The sequence below is a fragment of the Macrobrachium rosenbergii genome, chromosome 13 (genome assembly GCF_040412425.1).
Source record: "Macrobrachium rosenbergii isolate ZJJX-2024 chromosome 13, ASM4041242v1, whole genome shotgun sequence".
Classification (NCBI taxonomy): domain Eukaryota; kingdom Metazoa; phylum Arthropoda; class Malacostraca; order Decapoda; family Palaemonidae; genus Macrobrachium; species Macrobrachium rosenbergii.
In genome coordinates this window covers 48,020,171-48,041,936 of record NC_089753.1, presented here as the reverse complement: position 1 = coordinate 48,041,936, position 21,766 = coordinate 48,020,171, and the positions used below count along the sequence as shown (strand labels likewise).

Sequence of the window (21,766 nt, the reverse complement as noted above, 5' to 3'; positions counted from 1 at the left end):
CTGGAGTCTGGAGGACTTGCTTTTCACTTGGACTTCCTGGAAGGGAGTCCTGAAGGTCTAGATCTTCTTTCAGGCCTACGCCTCCTGATAGACCTGGATCCTCGAAAGGGCTCCTGAAAGGGGGCTTTCTCCTTCTTAGCAAGTGGAGCAGTAGGTCTCATCCTCTTAGACGACTGAGCTAGCAGATCCTGAGAAGCTTTCTCAGACAAAGAACGAGAGACCTCCTTCACAGTCTCTTGGGAAAAGATGGCTAGACAAAGGAGCGTGACAAGAGGGAAGACCTCTGGGAAGGAGAGACCGATTTGGAGAGGAAAGCACTGAATACTGACCTCTTCTTAAGCAGGCCAGTGCCGAACAGGGAAGCGATCTCCATCGAGCCGTCCTTCACAGCCTTGTCCAGGCAAGACAACACACTGCTGAGGTCCTCCATACTGACTGAATCCTCTTCAAGACTCCTCTTGGCTAAGGCCCCAGAGACCAGTCCATGAAGTTGAAAACTTCCAGCACGGAAAAGGCCCTTGAGGAAATGGTCCAATTCACAAAGTCCCAAGAAGCCTTGGCCGAATTAAGGGAGAGTCTTCTGGAAGAATCTACCAGCGAAGAAAAGTCTGAGCCAGCTGAAGAGGGGAGAGCTAACCCCATCGGCTCCCTAGTCTCGTACCACATTCCTGCTCTTCCCGAAAGCCTAGAGGGAGGCAAGGAGAAGACAGTCTTGCCGGCATCCTTCTTGAAGAGAGCCACTCTCAAACCTTTAAGAGCTTTCTTCATGGAGATCGTGGGACGCATCTTAACTAAAGAGGAAGATTTCGAGGCCTTGGTGCTCGAGAGCATGGAACCAGGGGAAGGAGGAGAAGCAGGCTTGAGGGAATCTCCATACTCCTGAACCAGTAGAGCTGTCAACCTCTTGTAATCAGAAATGGTGATATCCTTAGGGGAATCGTCCTCCGATAACGCCTCCAGGCCAGAAGGAGGAGGAGAACGTCTTTAAGTAGAAGGGCATTTATCAGAAGAAGAGCGCCTAGAAGGAGAGGAGCCTTTGTCCACTGGAGAACGACGATCCGGAGAGAAGCGCCTGCAAGATGACTGGCGCCTGACAGGAGAAGAGGCTCGAACGGAAGAGGAGCCCTTGCTGGGAGAGGGGCGCCTAACAGACGAGAGGGAGGCTGGAGAGGAACTTCTACGAGGCGAAGAACGAGCAGAGCGTTTGACTGTGGAGAAAGTATCTCCAACAGGAGAAGACCGACGACGACGAGGGCGCGAGCGCCTGGGTGGAGAGGCGCTATCCGGAGACGAAGAGCGCCGAGGAGAGAAGCGCCTACCAGGAGAGGAGCGCCTACCAGGAGATGAGCGCCTAACAGGAGAGGAGCGCCTACAAGGAGAGGAGCGCCTACCAGGAGAGGAGCGCCTGGACGGAGAGGAGCGCCTGCAAGGAGAGGAGCGCCTACCAGGAGAGAGAGCCTGGAAGGAGCCCTGCTGCTGGAGGGGCGCAACAGGAGAAGAACGCTTCACAGAAGACGACTTGCTGGGAGAAGAGTGTCTCTTGGAGGACTTGATCGGAAGAGAGGCATCCTTCCGACGAGAGGAGCTCTTTGATAAAGAGCCAGCAAGAGCAGCGAGCTGAGCCTGGAGGCCTACCAGGATCTGCTTGGTGGACTCCTGACCACCAGAAGAAGAGGAGGGAGATCTTCGAGTTCTCTTCTTTGCAACAGGAGAACCTTCAGGGAAAGCGCTCAGGGCTAGAGTCCAATGCGTCTCCTCTAGGAGCCTTCCAAGTCCTCTTCAAAGGGCGCGACTCCTCAGCCGAACTCCAACCACGTTTAGGAGAAGAAGAAGCAGAAGACGAGAAACACTTCTTCAAGATCCCTTTTCTACGGCGATCTAAGGCAGCCTGGGACGCGTCAACAGGCGCTGCCGAAGGGACGCCTGACCGTTGGGAGCGCTCTTCATCCCCCTTGCGGCTGTCGACATTCCTCCTCCACTGGGTCTGGGAGTTTGGAAGAGGTCTAGGCCTAGGAGCAATGCGAGCCGGTCAGACGCCCCCTCCACTACACTGGGGACACTACACAAATCACTATCACTTATCACTTTCTTTTCCTCCAAAGAACGCATCCGCAACTGCATCTTGCGGATCGTAGCCTTCATTGCAGCCATCTCCAACGACGAATCCACAGGTTCGACGAAGGGAGAAGGAGCTGAAACAACTGGAGTGACAGAGAATCTGGAAGAGTGTTAGGTTCTAAATCTACCTCCTTGGAAAGAGACCTACTTGAGCTTCTGGAAGAAGCCTTCCTAACTCTGTCCTTCTCCAACTTGCGTACATAAGAGTTCAACGCCTCCCATTCCAGATCAGTGAGATTCTCACATTCAACACACGTGTTCTCAAAAGAGCAATCATTCTCCCTACACCTCGAACACACAGAATGAGGATCTACCAAGCTTTCGGTAGTCTCACCTTACAATCAGACCTAACACACACCACGAAACACAGGTGCAACACTCTGATCAGACATTCTTAAGAAAATACCAAAGCCAAAATCAAAACAGTCCACAAAAGCGTAAGCCAAGCCAAAGATCCAATACGTCACCAAAGGTCAGTCCAAAATAATCCTCAGCAAGCGAAAAATGAAAATCAAAGCAGAAGGAACCAACAACAGATGTTGCCGGAACCAGCGACAGAGAAAATCTGATATGAAAACGGGAATGGTTCCTATTCCCGCCACCCAGCGGCGTGGTATGGTAGATCACCTGACCTACCTGTCGCGTGTGCCGCGAAATTTGAATTTCTGTCGGGAACATCGGAGACTATAGCTAAGTATATATCTGACGGGTAAGTTGCATGTACAAAACTACCCTTTTCAAAACAAAACTACAAACCAGAAAGAATACAAGCGACTTACTTCAATGTTTAGTGGCTCAGGTAGTTGCTTAGGACGTGACCCAGGCCACATAGGCACACTTACTGGGACTGACTGAGCAATGTCTCGAACTCTATCCTGACCACCAGGGATATGTATCCCTTCATCATGATTTGAATCTGAAAATCACAGTCAAGTATTGTCACAACAGAAATTAAACATTCAAAACAATTAAAAAATTTCTTATGCACAGTATTCTCCTAGACAACAAGAAACAACCTGATCAAATACTAATTACTCTATGCCTGTGTAATAATAAAAACTAAGATGTGTACTCGGGTGAACTGCAGCGTGAAATATAAACCAAAGGAAGTGGTGGGAAGAAAATTTTTACAAGAATGGTTTATGTGAAGAAATAAAATTGTCTATGTTGAGAGGACTAAGAAGTACAGGAGACAAAATCTAGCCCAGCCGCTACTAAGAAAAAATGAACTGGTCCTCTTTAGATATGACAAAGCTGCCTCATATTCAAGATATAGTAAAGTTTGTTGACACAACTGTTTTATATAGTAGTTCAGCCAGTTCAATAAGTCTGATGAGATGCTCAAGGGATTGGAATACAGAATTTACATCAAACATGCAGAAGGGACCTAACACACTACTGTAAATTGTATTCCCTCAAAGTTTATTGGCCATGCATCTACATTTAAATAAAAAAAACAAACAGTACTTGAACTCTGCCACTATAGCAGAAGTGAAGATTAAAAATTAACATAAATTAATCCAGGATTAGCATATTTCGAAAGTAGCAAAAGAGAATGCGCTATTTGAAATGTGGCCTGTGGATACTGTGAGCAAAGTTTTCAGTGAATGGTGTCACAGGATAACATAGTTTACATAGAAGAAGGGAAGTTGAATGACTGTGGATCCACTAAATAAACTGTTGATACCCACCACCCACGGATGTATATATACGTACATATACTGTATGTGAAGCTTCAGTCTTTTACCTACAGAGTAGGAATTAGATTATATTGGAGTATCCTACAAAAGTGTGGAAGGTGCTAAAAGAAAGTTTAACAGAAATTTTAAATTATCAATTGTGAGTGATTTTGTCCTTGGAAATCAACCATAAAAGTTGTCTATTCCATGAAGCAACTACAGCAGATATACTAGGCAAATAAGACAGAGAAGCATTACAAAGGCATTAACTACAAGACACACTGAGCAAGTGATGGTACTTCTGTTTATCGTAAGATCTTGAACGAGGACAGTAGCAGGTATGTCAGAAGACTCTGAGATCTATGAGAATGTCCACAAAGGATAAACATTAACCCCTTTACTCAGTGGTCTCGTTAAGCTATTTGAAGATAATAACACAAAGGATTGCACAGAAGCTGCTGTGTGTAGAACACTACTTGTTAACTGCAGAATTATAGGAAGAGGTCTTAAAAATGTTCAAAATTTTAAAGAATGGAATGGAAAGAGAAATGAAAGCTAATGGTGGTGTCAGATGCTCAGGACTGAAAAGTTTAAATGGAGTATGATATTCTTGGTGCCTCTTTGCCTATCAAAAATGAACTGTACAGAGATAGCCGAACTGATGTGTAGGGCAGAGGGGGAGAGATAAACATTTAGTGTTACCTTGCTGGCATGCTGGAGTATGAGGACGAGTTGAGAAGGCAATTACAATAAAAACAGCAGCATGGATAAAGTGGAAAGAGATTGCAGGACTACAGTACTGGTAAATAAAGAGTACAGTATACTACTACTAGAAAACACGGCAAAAATTTATGACACATCTATATGCAACAGACTCTTTGTCACCTAATAAAATGAAGGGGATTCTGAAAATGTCACTACAAAATACATGAACTGTACTGGGATTCATTGGCAGACTGCACTGGGAAGCTCATATTATAAAAAAGGAGCAGAAAATTGTGTTCTGAGGCTGGAACAATGGAGAGAGGAGAGACACAACTGGTTTGAAAAGTGGCAGGAAGTCAACCAGTGGGAAGGCCCAAAACACCATAGGGAAATTGGAAGTACAGATGAGGTACTGGAACAAGTGAAAATCTTGGCAAGAGCACAAAAAAGTTGAGCACATGTGGCATCTAACCTTACTTATGGAAATATGCAACAAAACATGAAAGCTGACAACAGAAAAAGACTAACACCACAGTAATGTCGTGACTGATAAACTATTGGTCAATAAGAGTTAACAACACAAGTCATGTGGAAGTGGAAGTATGAGCACTTACAAAGAAAAGGGAAACTCCGAAAAGGCATAGCTACAAAATGGCTTGAATGCACAAGGAAGACTGTGTTCATACTTCATCCTCTAGTATGTTTACAGAGACTATACATCAAATTTCATCATAAAATTTCATTATAAAAATTACTCTTATATAAAGTAAATTACTTAGTTACATTTTCATCAAACATTCATAATAAACCTGTTAGTAACTTTATGAGAAAGAAAGAAATCAAAATCCAAATTAAAAATATATTTGGTATTTCTCAGAACATCTACACAGTGATTGCATGACCATAATTTAGAATCCTGCAGAGCAATGAACAGTGTACTTGGCATCATAATCCCACATGCTTACCATCAGTGTCCTCTTCATCTGAATGATAGGCTCCTTGTGAAGGCATCACGCTGGCTTCAACCATACCATCCATATCAAAAAGTCCTGGAATATGCATACCATTAGTTATAACAATATTCAAAAGTAATGCCAAGTACAATTAAAATTTCATCAGCTTGACACAAGTTCAATTTTTACCAGTGTCCCAGAAAAATGACAAAATGCCAATTTCACATACACTATTTGTGTTACACAAACAGCCTCTGTGAAATTCTACCACTCAAATCTTTCCTGTACTTTGTCTTCCACAAAATTCCAGCCTCCCTTCTCATAGTTTTCATGCAAATAAGTCTGGTTCTTCCAACTCTTCTGGCACTCGCAGAAGCCCACCTAATATAATCATATACTATTCTCACAGGAATTGAGTAGAAGATATGCTTAAGCCATCTCCATCTCCCTTTCATCATGACCTCGTCTACATGTGAAACTGTTGTAATTTCCCCTTATTTTATCATTTCTCACTCTATTCTCCCATCTGATTACAAATAGTCTTCTTACAGTTTTGTTTCTAAATTGACAAAAACTTCTAGATGTAGTTTCACGGTCATACTATAATTCATGTCCCTGTAATAATACTACGGTTCCTTTTTATATAATTTCACTCTATTTCCATATCTTATTACAGTTTTGTTTCTAAATTGACAAAAACTTCTAGATGTAGTTTCAGGGTCATACTATAATTCATGTCCCTTTAATAATATAAATAATACTAGCGTTCCTTTTTATATAATTTCACTCTATTTCCTTATCTTATTCAGCCAGTCAACTGTTCCTAAATATTTGAAATATTTCACCTAACTGATCCTTTCTCCATCTAATGCTATTTCATCCCTTTGTGAATATTCTATCTTCATTACTTCTGTTTTTCTTAGATTTCTTATGGGTTCTACCTCCCTCAATAAAAAAAATGCAATCTATTCAAGTTTTATAAATCTTGAGGAGTCTTGCTAATTAAAACAGCATCAAATGAATATTCAGAGTCTGTCAAATATCTATTGTCACCAATCTAAACATCTGATGACTGCCATAAAACTAATACTAGTCTAACTGGCTTAATGTTTATCATTTTGCCATTTTCTGATTTTAATAGACTTCAGACACCATATAATCCTTCACTGAAATGTTTATGTTTGATCTAGAACTACTAAAAACTCCAAACTTATGTGTAGGTGCACTTTTAAAAATCTTATCAGTAGAAAAGATGGCAGAACAATTTTGCTTAGTTAACAAAGACTGTATTAGATGACGAAAACTGATTTTACTACTAGGAGGTATTGCAGTAAATCCCACATTAGTGAGAGATTTGGACATGTCTGTATACACTGATTGCAATTGCAGTAATTTTCTTCCAAGATGATCCATTGTATTTAATATTCTGGTATGTTAAGTGTAATCTTTTTTTAAAAAATAAATGAGTACACGTTCTAATTCTACACAGCATCCACAGAGGAAAGGAAGAGCAGTTCTATTGTTGGACAGACTATTACAATGAATCAATAGACTATAATTAGAAATGGTGGTGAATGACTATTTATGAAAACATCCTTCTTATCAAATATCTGGTCCAGGATTGATTCACCTGATACTTACATTATTATCATTTTAAAGTAGTTAAAAAAAAAACCAGCAAGTCAGTTTTAGATTCACGGGGCTTACCAAAAAGCATCTTTTCTTCAGTTAGAGGTGAAAATTAGAGCAAGTAAGTTGAAGTTGGTCAGCTAAGAGGAAGATACCAAACAAAAATTACCTACTAGCAACAACAGCCTTGAAGCAAACATTTTTATAAAGCTTTGCAAATCAAACTTTACTCTTGTGACACTGTCTTATATATTTTGAGAAGCAGAATCACTATCAAATTAACATAACGGTAAAATTCTTGATTTACACTATGTTTTACCTCTATCATAAAGCTGTAAAAATGATACCACATATAAACATTTTTCTTAGAATAGCATGCTTTCTACAAACCCACTCATTGTAAATAGCCTTATTCTGTGCAACAGATTCCTGTCACATCAACCTGATACACCTTGAAGGGGAAAAAAGGCCTACTACAAATGCCCAAATCACATTAAAATGGCCCTGAAGCAAAGATAACACTCTTCCATGCTAACCTCCACCTTGAAGGCCAGCATTTTATGATTATTGGGTTTGTAGAAAAATAGTATGATACACACTCCAAACACATCAAGCATGAAAGCAACTGTGAGAAATGAGCTCATGAAGAGGACAAGCATGACCTGCTGACATACTTTCCATTCAACAAAACCTGACCAGTCTGATGATTGGTCTCAACATATAAACATGAGATTTTGCATAATCTGACACAGTGAAGTCTTGCAAAGATTAAGTACTCTACGGAGGGCAGTGAGCTCAAATTTGTATTCAAAAGTCAGGGAAAAGGAAAGAGCATGCAAGGAATGCCTAGTGATGGAGTGCAGCATGCTTTTCACTCTTGAAGAAATAAAAATCTGAAGCTCCACAAGTTGGCTAAATACTTGAAAGCATGCTCCTCATCAACATATGAAGATTTTCAGTGAATGCACCTCACAGCTAATAGCACTATCTTGCATACTTTCAAGATAGTGCTCAAGCACCTCTTGCATCCTATGTGTATTAGCATGAGTAGAGGAAAGTAAGTTAGTATTAGTCGATATGGGGATTACTTCCAAAACCTGATCATCTTATAAAGGTTTGGTGTCAGGAGAACCACCTCATTGCCAATCCTATGCTTTGATATGAGCATAGAGGGTGCACCTAAACTCTCTTAAAAACATAATTGATAATCTCCCCAGAAGGGGATTACCCATGAAAACATTAGAGGCTGAAGTCACTATTCTGGAGGAGGTGGTAAGGCTACTATCAAAGTTATCTAATAACTTATAGAGACTTATTTCCAAAATGTTTATACTTGAAGCATTAACATCCCCGTTCTAGAAGTTTTCAATTCAAAAGGCCCTATGGCCACAGGCCTTTACAAAGCAGACGAACCAGAAGCAAAGGGGGTCAACAAAGATTCAGAAGATGAAAACACCTTATCTCTGAACTCTTGGACACGTTTCACACTTTCTACTATATATCCATTCCACTAAGACCACGACTAGTCCTTAAATGCATCCAATCCACTAAGACCACAACTAGTCCTTACATGCACTGCAACTTAAATGATTACACAAGTGACCCATTAATGTAAAATAAATTAAATAACAAATTAGCTAAGGGGCTCTTTCAATGCTAGGCTTTACACCTGTGGTGAACCATGATACCATCTAGCTAAATAAGTTGTTATGCAAACTGTTAATTGCAAAAAACACAGTAAGCTAATCAATTACTACTGGTTATACATAACCTCAACAGGCAAGTATAAGAACATAATCTCACTAGGCAAGTATAAGAAACTTAAAAATGGCCCCAGTTAAAAGCCATTAATATCACAGGATGCTAATAATGAGCCATTGGGACCCACGACTAATTCAATAATCAAAAAGGTGCAAAATGAAAACCCAACCAAGGACATTATGCAATGAGTGACATTCAAGAACGGTTGGAGGCAAAGAAACTAACTGTAGCAAAATTTAGAACCAACTCAAAATTGGTACAGCAAGACAAAATTTTGGTAACTACTTAATTAACATATGAACAGAACAGCTGTTCATAAAGGGTGAGAATTACAATGGTCAGCCAAAGAATACGCATTCACTGGAAGGTCAGAAGAAATAACCACCAGTGCTTAATAATTTAAAAAGCTTGTCAGTTAGAAAATTAGAAAATTTACAAATGTACCACTCACACCAATCACCAGGGAGCAAGTAAGGGGGAAATCTATGGTGAAAGCAAAAGGAGAGGCAAACTACTGAGGTGGAACTGTAAACAAGAAAAAATGGAGGAGCAAAGTCAACAGATCCATACAGACTGGCAAACACATGTAGAATGACATTTCCTGCTGGTATCCGCATTTTGGAACCCAGAAACTGTAGATTTTTCTTCTTCTTGTGAACCACATCTAGAAATGTAACTGACGCCCATATAGGCCATTGTAAAGTAATGGATGTTTGTGACAATACACAGGCGGTCCTGTAAAACTTTCAACTACCAAAAGTAGTTCTGGATACTTTATACTTAAATAAAATCCAACCCCTTGATTCTTTGACAAAAACAAAACCAAAATTTTATTCATAAGTTCCTTTGCTATACCAGATGGTTTGGTTAGACCATATTCTACCTGCTTAGTAAGTTAAACTTACTACAATGTATGAATTTACACTTAACCCTTTGGCATAAGAAATATTTTTACATTTTGTACAGTAAATGTCAAGATGCAACTAAGCACAATGTAATTTCTGCAGAATACACTTACTTCATACATCACAGTATCATAAAAGTAGAATGTATCTAATATATATAAATATTCAAGAAGTTCCTTTCACGATCCAGCATTCATTGAAAAAATGTCCCCACCTCAAAAGTGACTCAAATTTATTGTACAATGGAAATGGCTCAATTTGGCTTTACATTCATACTGCTCAAGCTCTATTACAATTAGAAACTAAGGTAACAAACACTCTCCTGTTGCAGGTAGGGTGGAATATACTGTACTGTACCAGGCTGGAATAAAGGGAGATCATCTGATTCACTTACCTACTGACTGATTTGTCTTGGTGCTAAAGGGAAAGTGAAGGGAGGGACATTACTAAACAGTCGGACAGCTGGACATCTTTCAATCTTTCAGCAAAACCACTTTAAAGCTCCTTTTAAACAATACAGTATAGCAAAATGTAATGTAAAATTATTATTCCATCGTATTACAGTATGATCTGTCAAAAGTGTCTTTTTTTACGAGAAAATTAAAAATGCAAAGTAAAATGTCTTCCTTTCATGAGATTAGGAATTTCTGGAATAGAAAGCTCTACAGTATATGATTCTCACTGCACAAAATTATTCTCTTGTACTGTACACAGTTTCTCAGACTGAATTTTCTCTTTATGATATCAGGCAATAATAAAAAATTATCTAAAGCAAGAAAAACCAGACAGGTATATCTTACCGTAAATTAACTGGTTCTTTTCTGCTTCTAATTTCAATGACTAATGCTGTAGTTGCTATTAAAATACTGACTGCATAATTATTTATCTTTGGAGTTTAAATTAAACACATAAAAACAAACATATGCATACAAAAACATACTTATGAAGGCAGGAGTAACAAATGCAGTAACCAACAAACAGATCATTCTTGCAAATCACCCAATCATAGAAAACAGAATAACAATGCATATCATTCTTGTCAAAATACAATTATCAGACCCTTCTGTAACCAATACTAAAGCCAAACACAATTTGGAAACAAACCTTCAACATCCAACGACTGGGCTACTCTCACATTTCCCTGCGGCTTCACTCTTGGTACAGCTACAGAAGATGATAGCCTCATGTTTCTCATTCCTGCCTGAAAAGATAGTTCAAATCTTTACCATACTTGGTGGAAATTTCATATGTAGTGACACCGGCATTAGATATTTCATATCAGACAAATACAGTAACAGAATTACTTTAGCAACTTAGATATATTTTATAAGATAAAACAAAATTTTGCAAATTAGCACCTGGATGAAATAATTCCGTTGTCTATTTTTCATCAGAAAATCATGAATAAAAGCAAACTTCCTTTTTGTGTGTCATAAGTAGCTGACATGAGCAAAATGGAAAGTACTTAACATTAAATCATTTCAAACTTACTGTTATCCCCTGGGAAGGGTTTAAGCTCAGCGGTTGGGACGCTCGGCTCTGAATGTTAACGAGAGGCGGTAAGGCAGTATCAGGTTCGTCCTGAGTAAGCGTATCACTCTCAGCCTCATCCAGGTCTTCGTCAAATTTATCAACCTCCGAAAAGTCACGGTAATCCTTTTGTCCCATCAAACCCTTAGCACCTTCCATTTCCATATCCAAGGGATCTTCTTCACTTTGCAATTCAAATGATGTCTGGAAAGATGTTTCATTTTGCTTTCTTTAGTCCATTTAGCATAAAAGGAAATATCAAAAGCATTCTGTACCACACGGTTCAATTGGCTCTGGAATACAGTATTTCATATCAATTCCCTTCTCTAACCCACTGTTCCAGCTACCAGTCAATTTTCAAATATGTTCTAATTACACTACTCCCTTGCTCACCCAACAGGGGTGTGAATATGTATACGATGCAGATATTATATGCTGAATATTTTAGCATACACTACGCTATCACAAAGTCCTACCCCTTCCATGCTTAGTTAGTGTAAACAAATACTAAACACATAAAACCTACAGAAATCCAAAATTGTTCCTAAAATAAAGGTGACCGCTGTTGCAAAAATGTGCCATCAACGCACTACGGTATTTAGAATTCATTTTCATGAAGAAATGCACTTTACATATGCACTTAATATAAAAAAAATCATGAGTGTACATTATTTACAACAACATACAACTGTAGAGGTTACAACTAAAACATTCTGGATCACTTTTCATGACTAATCTCTCACTGTAGCAAAAGATGATGTTGCGGTTAGAAGTCAAGTGAAAAATTTCATTCTATTTCTGTGGAAACGAAGCTACATGTGCACCAAGTGGATGCTATAGCGACAAAGGCACAGATTCAACAATATCTGCAAATAAATGCACGTAGCAGCACTTACGAGTTGAAAAAGAAGAGAGGAGAATTTTAGCTGGAGAAGAAAAGTCACTAATCTGTGAGATGTAAGAAAATAAAATGACATCTATAATCCACAATCCAGAAAAAAATTTCATGTGCTAGAACATTCCTGGTACTTGAACAACCCCCTAACTTCTTAGAATCATACAGACCAATTTGCAAAGTCATTTCATGACTTGCTGCTCTAGTCACACATAAAAGGAAGTCTGGATGAGTCATAAAGAATAATGCTAAGGATATTTTACTTAAAAGAATATTGCAGAACTGACTGAGAAACAGTAGAAGCTTGAGGAGAAAGTTGAAAAGGGATGAATGAAAAAACAAAAATGTACAATAAAGAACTTTTGAAACGGGATGAATGAAAAAACAAAAATGTACAATAAACAACTTCAAGTCCCTTCCATCGACTTTACAAATTCCTTACTATCCCATTATCCAGGAACCTAAGTTATAATACAGTACTTACAATTCACTAAGTTCCACAGCACCAAGATTTAAAAACCTTTCGGCCACACTCACTAAAGGTAGACATAAAAACCAGCAAATAACAATTGATGACAAGGATGTCGTTGCCAGCTTGCAACAAGAGCAACTGACTGCTACAGCAAAACAAGAGCAACAGCTCTGGTGGGTGAAAAAGGGTGCAACCTTGGTGGGAAAACCACACTCGCCTACCTAACAACCACTAATTACTAATTAGCAATTCAGGGTTTAGTCTCTATTCCCTGACCAACAAAATACTGTATACTGTTGCAAAGTATAGTATAGTCCAGAATCCAGATTTAGAGATGTGTTGAAAGGCCCTACATAATTTTTAAGAAATAATTATGAATAAATGGGAAGTAGGAATTAACATAAAACAAGTACCCACATCGCACATTATTAAACAAATGCATTACAGTAATCTAACAAACATATTAAAATAACTGAGATTGTACATTAAATTAAAGGAATGACATTGAAAAATTATTGCTATGGATAGTACAATGGTTTGAAATATACAGCATAGTGATACAACTTAATTATTACTGAAGATAATAGCTGAAATTTAAAATAGTTTGAAATATACAGCATAGTGATACAACTTAATTACTGAAGATAATAGCTGAAATTTAAAATTACATCTCATTTGCTGTATAGCATTTCATGAACATTATCATTTTAAAGACATGTTAAAAGCAAAAATAGCATGCACAAACATTAAAAACAACTTCTTTGTTTACAGTGGTTATGAAAAATAACAAGTGTAAACAATTGTATAAAAAAGGTGTACTTGAAAAGGTTAAAAAATTATAACCTACCTGCTCAACAAGCTACCAGTGCTGTTCAAATATTATGCAAGGGATTGATGAAAATCTTGCAATTGTAATTAATGTTATTAACTTTGCAAAGAACTATGGTTTCAAAGGTTTAGAAGCACTGGAGTTGTTAACTACTTAACCCCAGGGGACAGTATGTGCATACAGTAACTTACCAGAGCCTTCTGATCATCTTTCACTCTTACAAGTGGACTGATGTGTGTAGACTTCATGCTTAACACAAAAATAGGCAAAAAAAAAAAAAAAAAAAAAAACAGTATTTGGTACTTCTACTGCACTCTGTTTTATCAGAACTTCTGTAAGGCATAATTATAGTATAGTATGATAAAACTTGTTATAAACTCAGGCAACTCTTATCTAAGCTGTATGAACTACGGCTAACCTAAACTACATAAACAGTGAAATCCATACAAGCTGGACTACCAGACAGGGCAAGAAACCTTATTTTAGTGCAGGCTATGCAGTGATCATGCTGTGGTTCTATACTTCTTATGAACACTGTAGTTAAAATTTACAAAATCAAAAAGCATGTGCAATACAAAATATGTATCTGTCAATATTTCTGGAACTACGATACGATTCAAATATTATAAAAGCACTTTTAGGTAAACTAACCTGTAAGTTAGAAAGAATTCTCATAATAGTCTGCCTGTCCCTTCTCACACGTATTTGTAGCGCACTGAGAGCTGCCTGCTGTTGCTCAGTATAGGAACGTATGTTGGCCTCCACTTGTGATTCAGCCTTTTTAAGGAACTTTGCAACCTATAAATGAACAAAATATAAAATTCAAGATAACTTTTATTTCATAAATACAAAATACCAAACCTATCTTCTGTTGCAAGTTTTCTAAATAAACCAAAAAATTAATAATAATGACCTGTTGCTGGATGGCACCAAGGGCTTCCTCAACCTGAGGCAAGCGTTTATCGTTAAAGTCAGTAGGCGATAGTGGCGGTAACGGGCGGTTATCTAAAGATGTCGGGAGGACCATGTTAAACACGGGTGAGTATCCCTCACATCTCTGAAGCATCTGAATTTTGTTAGCATCGTTCTGAAAATGTTAAGAACAATAAGAAATGCATTAAAAACCTGGAAATGTTTATGTTCTCTTTATCTGAGGTGCATATAATTGAGAAAAAAGTTTTTGACAATTTTATGTTAGGTACAAATAATTTATTTCTACCAAACATTCTTGTTTATTTAGGCAGACAAACTAGGTTTTAAATTTCTTGTTAAATTAGAAATGGTAGTTCCACAAAAGGTAAGACCTCCCAACTATGTTGTACTCAAAACCTTCACTTACTGACATTAGCAGACATGAAATATTTACCAGTTACACTGGACAAGAAGAGAACACACCAGGTAAAAATTAAAAGAACTGAAAATCATATTGAGCACTACCATTACAGTGATCAGGAAGGATGCAAAGGAGAAGGTGTGGTTTGATAAAGAGGCCAACTATTTCCCTCATGCAATGTGAAGGGTAAAAGCATAGCTTGACTAGGTCCACTGAACTAAGGCAGTTTTTTGGTGATTAAATACTGTATAGGTAAAAATCTTGAAAAAATCATCTTTCCAAATGTAACGGAAAACATGGTAATTGAAAAAATCAATAGGGTAAAAATAAGAAAAATTAATGAGCTACTACACAGTTTTTCAACTTTATGTCCATACCAAAAAGTGCACAAAAATGACATTTTCATAATAAAGTTTCATATATATCTGTAAGTAATTACACAGCTAATATTTTTAACTCATGTGGCAACTTTTTTAATAATTCGCGGCAGCGCTTCTTTTGTTTTGTGTAGGTGACATGCTCTGCCTACTATCGGGGAATACAGGAAACAACCTGGCAGGTAAATTCCATTTGTCTTTGCTCTTATGTCCATAAGAGGGGAGGAGTGCAGGGCTCTGATTCTGTAATTACTTGGTAAGTATATAAAGCTTCATTTTATCATGAAATTGTCATTTTCATATAAGCAACTTACCAAGTACAGTAATTACACAGCTGAATCCCACATTGAATGGAGGTGGGATACATGAACATATTTTACTCCACAACATTAAGGCATGGCAATGACTTTGAAATGGAAAATTTGCCAGCACTAAATGCAATGCTTGTTGTTTCCTTACCTAGTAAGAGAGCTATTGCAGGTGAATACTGTACTGACTCTGGTTGGTGCTCATCTTAACCCACAGTGGCGTGGCTGAGCCGTGGGTCGCCTCTACGTACTTAAGTAGGAGCTTTGCAGTGGAGGAAAGACCTGACTGCTAGCAAAGCATACAAAGGTGCCCTTGCCCTCGGCACAATACCAAAATTAAAAAAGAACCAATGTTGTCACCTCCACTGAAAACACTTATAAAAAACAAACACAACCCCCCTGGCTCCCCAAAACTCGAAAACTCTAAACCAAGGCAAAGAGATAGTAGGAGAAAAAGTGCTCCCAATAATTCCTCACCCAATACCGTGCCAGCAATCAATAATGGTCCCAGGTACTGCAATCATCGAACACTGTTTCCACTTCCTTCAAATAGTGAGAGATACCGCTCTGATATCATGAGCTTTCACTTTAAAATTTGGTAAAACATCCCCCTGGATCTAGGAATGTGCCTCTGAAATCAAATCTCTCAGGAAGAATGACAAGGCATTCTTTGAGAGAGGATGAGAAGGGTTCTTACCTGAACACCAGAGGTTACTGGATGGACCCCTTACCTTTTCTGTTCTTTTCAGATAGTATCTAAGAGCTCTGACTGGACAAAGTTCTCACTCTTCTTCCTCATGACCGAGAACATCCATTAAATTCTTAATGGTAAATGAACAAGGCCAGGGTTTCGACATGTCCTTGTTCTTGGCCAAAAAGCCTAGGGTGAAGAAGCAAACTGCATCTCCTTGGGATAAACCTACCCTTTTATCAATAGCTTGAATCTCACTAATATGTTTAGCCGTAGCTAACGCAAAGAGGAAGAGTCTTGCATGTGAGATTCCTAAGGGAAGCAGAACAAAGAGGTTCAAAAGCTGAACTTCCTGACTCCACAGAAGGGCTCCCCAGCCTATGTCTGAGGTGTCAGAGTAAAAGTCTACGTCGGGGCTCAGAGGTTGAAGGGACTTCCCTTCTGACGTCTTTCTTCTGACAGCCACACTGCAGGTCCAATCTGATCTCCGGGGTAATCAGAAAGATCAGAAACATATATGTGTCTGGCTGTGTTTTCCTGTCCCAGTTGGCCTTCAGACAGAACTGGAGAACTCTCATGTGAAGTCTGCCTAGTCTGACAAACATCTCTATGGATGCCAGAGTCCCCAGCAGGCTCATCCACTGTTGAGCCGAGCAAGACGAAAAGGCTAGAAAACTCTGGACTGTCTGGAGGCAGCTGGAAATTCTCTTGGGAGACAGAAAAGACCAAAAAATCCAAGGTTTCAGAGTCATCCCCAAACAGAGGATTTCTTGCGACAGGGTCAACTGCGACTTTCGAAGATTAATTAGAAGACCCAGTTCCCAGATAAGAAGTAGAATCTGTGCAAGTCCATGCACTTTTCCTTTGATGGGGATCGAAGCAGCCAATCGTCTAGATAAAGGCTGACACTGATCCCTACTAAGTGGAGCCATTTCGAGAGAGGAGCAAGGACTCGAGTGAACACATGAGGGGCTGTAGAAAGGCTGAAGCAAAGGGCCCGAAACCGATACACCTTGTCCTGGAAGATGAACCCTATATATTTTCTGGAAACTGGATGGACAGGAATGTGAAAGTATGCAATCCTGCATGTCTAAGGTTATCATCCAGTCACCCTGGTGAATGGATGAAAGGACTGAATGACTTGTCTCCAACACCCCGATGCCTTTGGTACCACAGAGTCGGTTGTGAAACCCTTCCGTGTACGTGTTCTTGACTTCCCCTGTGGCCCTTCTCTGAATGAGTGAAGAAACTTCCTTCAAAAGGGCCAAATGTCTCTCGGAGCCTATCAAGTATGCTGTCAATGTGATGGGAGAAGTGACTAAAGGGGGGCTCTCCAGGAATAGGATGACATAGCCCACCTTCAGAACTTTAATGATCCAAGGCTCTGCTCCTCTTATCAGCCACTTCTCCCAAAACTCTAGAAGTCTGGCTCCTACTGGTGCATGAAGGACTTCCTTCTCACTTTTTAGGTACTGTCTTGGCAGAGCTCTTCTTAATAGACTTGGCTGTAAATCGGACACTGGCACAGGTCCTGAATGGGGCTCTAGCTCTACTTCCATATAAGGGCTGTTGCTGGAGGGGTGACAAAGCCCTGGTTTGAAATGCAGTTGAATCTCTGGAACACTTAAACGACTGGGCCATCAAGTCTTGCATAGATTTTTTTTGTAAAGCTGACGCAATTCCCTTCATTGTGTCCTGAGGGAAGAGATGATGCTGGTCTAGCAGCGAGAACAACAGGGCTGACTTCTGAGTTTGTGTCACTCCCTTAAAAGTAAAGGAGCGCTCTCTTTTCTTCAGCACTCTGAAGGTAAATAGAGTGGAAAGCTCTAGGGAGCCATCTCAAATTGCTTTGTTGGCACAGGACAGAATCCTGAGCCAGTCCAAGGTGATATCTGCTGCTAGCTCCTGATGGCCTCGTTCTTCTTGGCCAGTGCGCCGACCATCCAGTCCAGGAAACTAAGGACTTCGATGAGACCAGAGAAGTTCCCTTGGGAGGAGGCAGTGACTCCCAAGGAAGGGGATAAGGATAAGTGTCTCCTGTGGATTAAATGAGAGGGAGGAAAAGTGAAAGATGCTTTGCCTTGCTCCCTTTTGGCCAAGAGCCAGTCTCCTATCTCCCTGAAAGACTTCTTAGAAGACAAAGAAAGTACCATCTTGGGATGTCTTGTTCTGTCATCCAGTTGATTCCTCATTAAAAAGGTCAAAGCAGGCAATGACAGGGCAGCTGGGGTGAACGTGTGGGAAAATTCGCCAAAAGATACCGCAGTAAAGCACCATAAGCCAAAGGAGGCGCAGGTTCTTGGTAAACCTCTTCCTCTTCTGAGGAGACCAGGGACAGGATACCATCCTGAGGAGTCTTGGGAGCGGAAGGAGCTTCCTTTAACAACTCCATAATTTGGGCTAACTGCCGCTTAATAGGAGCCAGAGTAGGCTCATCATGGTCCAAAGGTGAAGGAGATGAGGCCATACATCTAACTGGAGGAGACGTAAGGAGACCGCAGTCTCTGAGCAGAAGAAAGAGGCGATGGGTGCCCAGGAGCGGGTGTTTGGTGCTCGGAAGCAGGCACCGGGTTCTCAGGAGCTGGCGCCGGGCACTCGGGAACCAGGGCCGGGCGCTCAGGAAGTGGTGCCTGATGTTTGGGAGCAGAAGTCGAGTGCTTATGAGCTGTCACTGGGAGATTGGGAGCCAGGTGTGGGTGCTCAACCATAGAGTGCTCAGGTGAGAATGCCTCCAGACTGTCCCATGTAGACATTAGTGGACACTGACAGACAGAGGTAGAGACAGAAGGGTCTACAGCATAACAACGAGAAGGCTAGGGACTCCTAGTAGACTTCTTATACTGCTTAACAGGTCACGGATCTGGACAGTGACCAACATCATCGGAAACGCGCTTAAGCGGTCAGGAGGAGTCTAGGAACTGTTTGTGGAGCCTCCTAGCCACGCCATAGTCATCGGAAGAGCTTGATGACAAATGATGAACATCTAAAGACATGCCTTTCCAGTGGCTGTCTGCCAACCCCTGGGAATGTGCAAACCCCACCAGCCTCCCTCGGACTTTTGGCATGTCTTCTCCCAGATGTAGGGGAGCAAGACAGGGACCTTGGTCTAGGAGAACTGGTGGGAGGGATAGCCAACTCCTTCACTGGCACTGCACACTCACTCATCACTTTATCCAAGAACACTTTATCCATATCACCTTAAGTGACTCTCCTAACTCTGTCATTTGTATTCGAGACTGGTGATGGCATTAGGGTCAGAAGCAAGGGGGGCAGGCACGGGAGTAAGAGGCTGAATAGTAGGAGGGCAAGGAACAGGAGAAACAGTAGGAATAGCAGTAGTAGTGAGAGCAATAGGACTAACCTGTAAACTAGGCTTAGGTGTAGCTTCTACGCTAAGAGAACATCTCTCGGCTCAAGAAGTCGCTTTTCTCTTCCTATCTCTCTCTAATTTGTCTAAGTGAGACTTTAGAATTTTCCATTGTTTACTCTCCCATGAGGAACATTAATTACAAGTTTTCTCAATGCTATACTCTTGCCCCCTACATTTACTGCAGATTGAATGAGGATCATAACAAGCTTTTGTGAGCCTAGCCCTACAGCCTTTGATGAAATAGCAAATACTCAAACTGCTAGAATCTGACATAATTCAGAAAAAACTAGGGAACTACTCAAAATGGGATAATAAACTATCAATAGTCTGCTGCACAACCAAAACAAAGTAATTGTACTTCACCAAAATCTGCAAAGACAACCAAAAAAACAAAAAAAGCTGCTGCAAATGGTGCCGATGTGTGTACCAGAGCCGGCAGAAACAAACTGAGCTTACCTGCCAGGTTATTTCCCATGTTCCCTGATAGTGGGTGGGGCCTGTTATCTACACAAAACGAAAGAAGCGCTACTGCAATTTTTTTATAAAGTTGCCATGCGAGTTAGAAACATTAGCTGTGTAATTACTTGGTAAGTTGCTTATATGAAAAAGATAGATTATGAACTTAAAATGATTAAAGTATCAATCCGAAACATGTAATTCTACAGGTAGGATAAAGATAAATATAAATAAGATGACACATAACCTAACTATTCATAAATCATAGATTATTACTATTTTCATAATTCTTTTTACTATATTATCAAATACAGTAAGTCAATGAAATCAAGAATGTCAGCATCCAAACTTCCACATTTTTAATGACGGCCAAAAACTGGAGTGCAAAATTACTCATGGAATTGGACTGTCATATGGGCAGATCATACAAGCTGTAACCATTGTTGGAATAGCAGAATTATACAGGCTCAAGGGTCCCAATAAGGAATTTAGGCATTTTTTCAGAAACTATTACTTTCCTTGTTTTAACCAGAAATGTTATTATTCCCATATCAGGCTAACAGTTTCATAAAGGTCGCATGCATCTCTCATTTTTGTCATCAATTACACTTGATTTTAAAACTGGATCTGTATAACCACAATCAGGCTGAAGTTTCCAATTACAGACACCTTAGATTATATAGCTCTCAGCTAACTAAAAATAAAGTAAAATTATAGCATGTTCTCACAACAACTCAAATACTTACAATCAAAAGAGAGCTAACAGCAACCGTTCCATTTGTAGAATGAATGGCATGTGTCAAGAGATGACAGTTGAGGCACTCATGGACTGTCCATTCACTAACAGAGTAGCTCCGTACCAAAAACTTTTGTCCTTCTGTTATACCTCCTAAATTTAGGGTGGCAACGCAAGCACCCTATAACATAAACAAGAAGCTAAAAATAAATGCAAAGACAATTGTGAAAATTTGAATGGTACTCGTACTGAGACCACAGGAATATCTTCAGTATATACATTAAATATCTTAATCCTTGGAATACTGAATGAATAATCTTCATTTATAAAACATTTCTAGCTGCAGGAAAATATAAAACATATTTAGCTCAATATACATAGTTATAACATGAAAGATAATCATCTATTGATACTATAAATATCCAATGATACAATGCACTTTATTAAAATTGAGTAATAATACATTAATATGAACATATAATACATAATGTGAACATAAAAAAGATAATTTTTTGCTTTAAATGGAAAGATTAGAAACTACATCACCAAAAGTAAAAAATCAGTATAACCTTGGAGAAGAAAGGATGTCGACTTTCTTCCGGCTTAAGATTAGGCACGCCGGGGCTAAGGCTTCAGGTGTCTCTCGCACATGCAAGCGGATATTTAAGCAGCTGCAAACCAACTGTACCATTCTCACCCCTGAAACAAGAATGAACAAAATTTGAAAAAGGAAATTTATATATAATAAAAGTATGGATAAATGCCACTGGGAATTATGAGACATAACACCAAACCTGTTACATTTTTTAGGATAAGATGACTGAGAATGTCATGGAATAGTGATTACCCTTAGACAGCAAAGGAAATATATATAAAAAATAACCAATTTTTAAAAGTGCCAGTAATTTGGATCTTTCCTAGGTATGCATATGTAGCCTTTAATATATGGAGGATCTTTCATACATACTGTAGCCTTTAATATATGGAGTATCTTTCAGTGCAACCACTGAAACACCTGT

General features: G+C 39.5%; 1 protein-coding gene across 1 annotated transcript in view; it reads right to left on the bottom strand.

The window, feature by feature from the left end:
- The window catches only part of PRAS40 (Proline-rich Akt substrate 40 kDa), a 49,119-nt gene extending 27,681 nt beyond the window's left edge, over positions 1-21,438 (bottom strand). The window contains 9 exon segments of the mRNA XM_067115436.1: positions 2,898-3,034; positions 5,468-5,551; positions 10,855-10,951; positions 11,242-11,484; positions 14,128-14,274; positions 14,390-14,563; positions 20,758-20,928; positions 21,317-21,369; positions 21,372-21,438. Coding sequence (XP_066971537.1) covers positions 2,898-3,034; positions 5,468-5,551; positions 10,855-10,951; positions 11,242-11,484; positions 14,128-14,274; positions 14,390-14,563; positions 20,758-20,928; positions 21,317-21,369; positions 21,372-21,438 — 1,173 coding nt within the window.
- Positions 21,439-21,766: the final 328 nt, after the last annotated feature.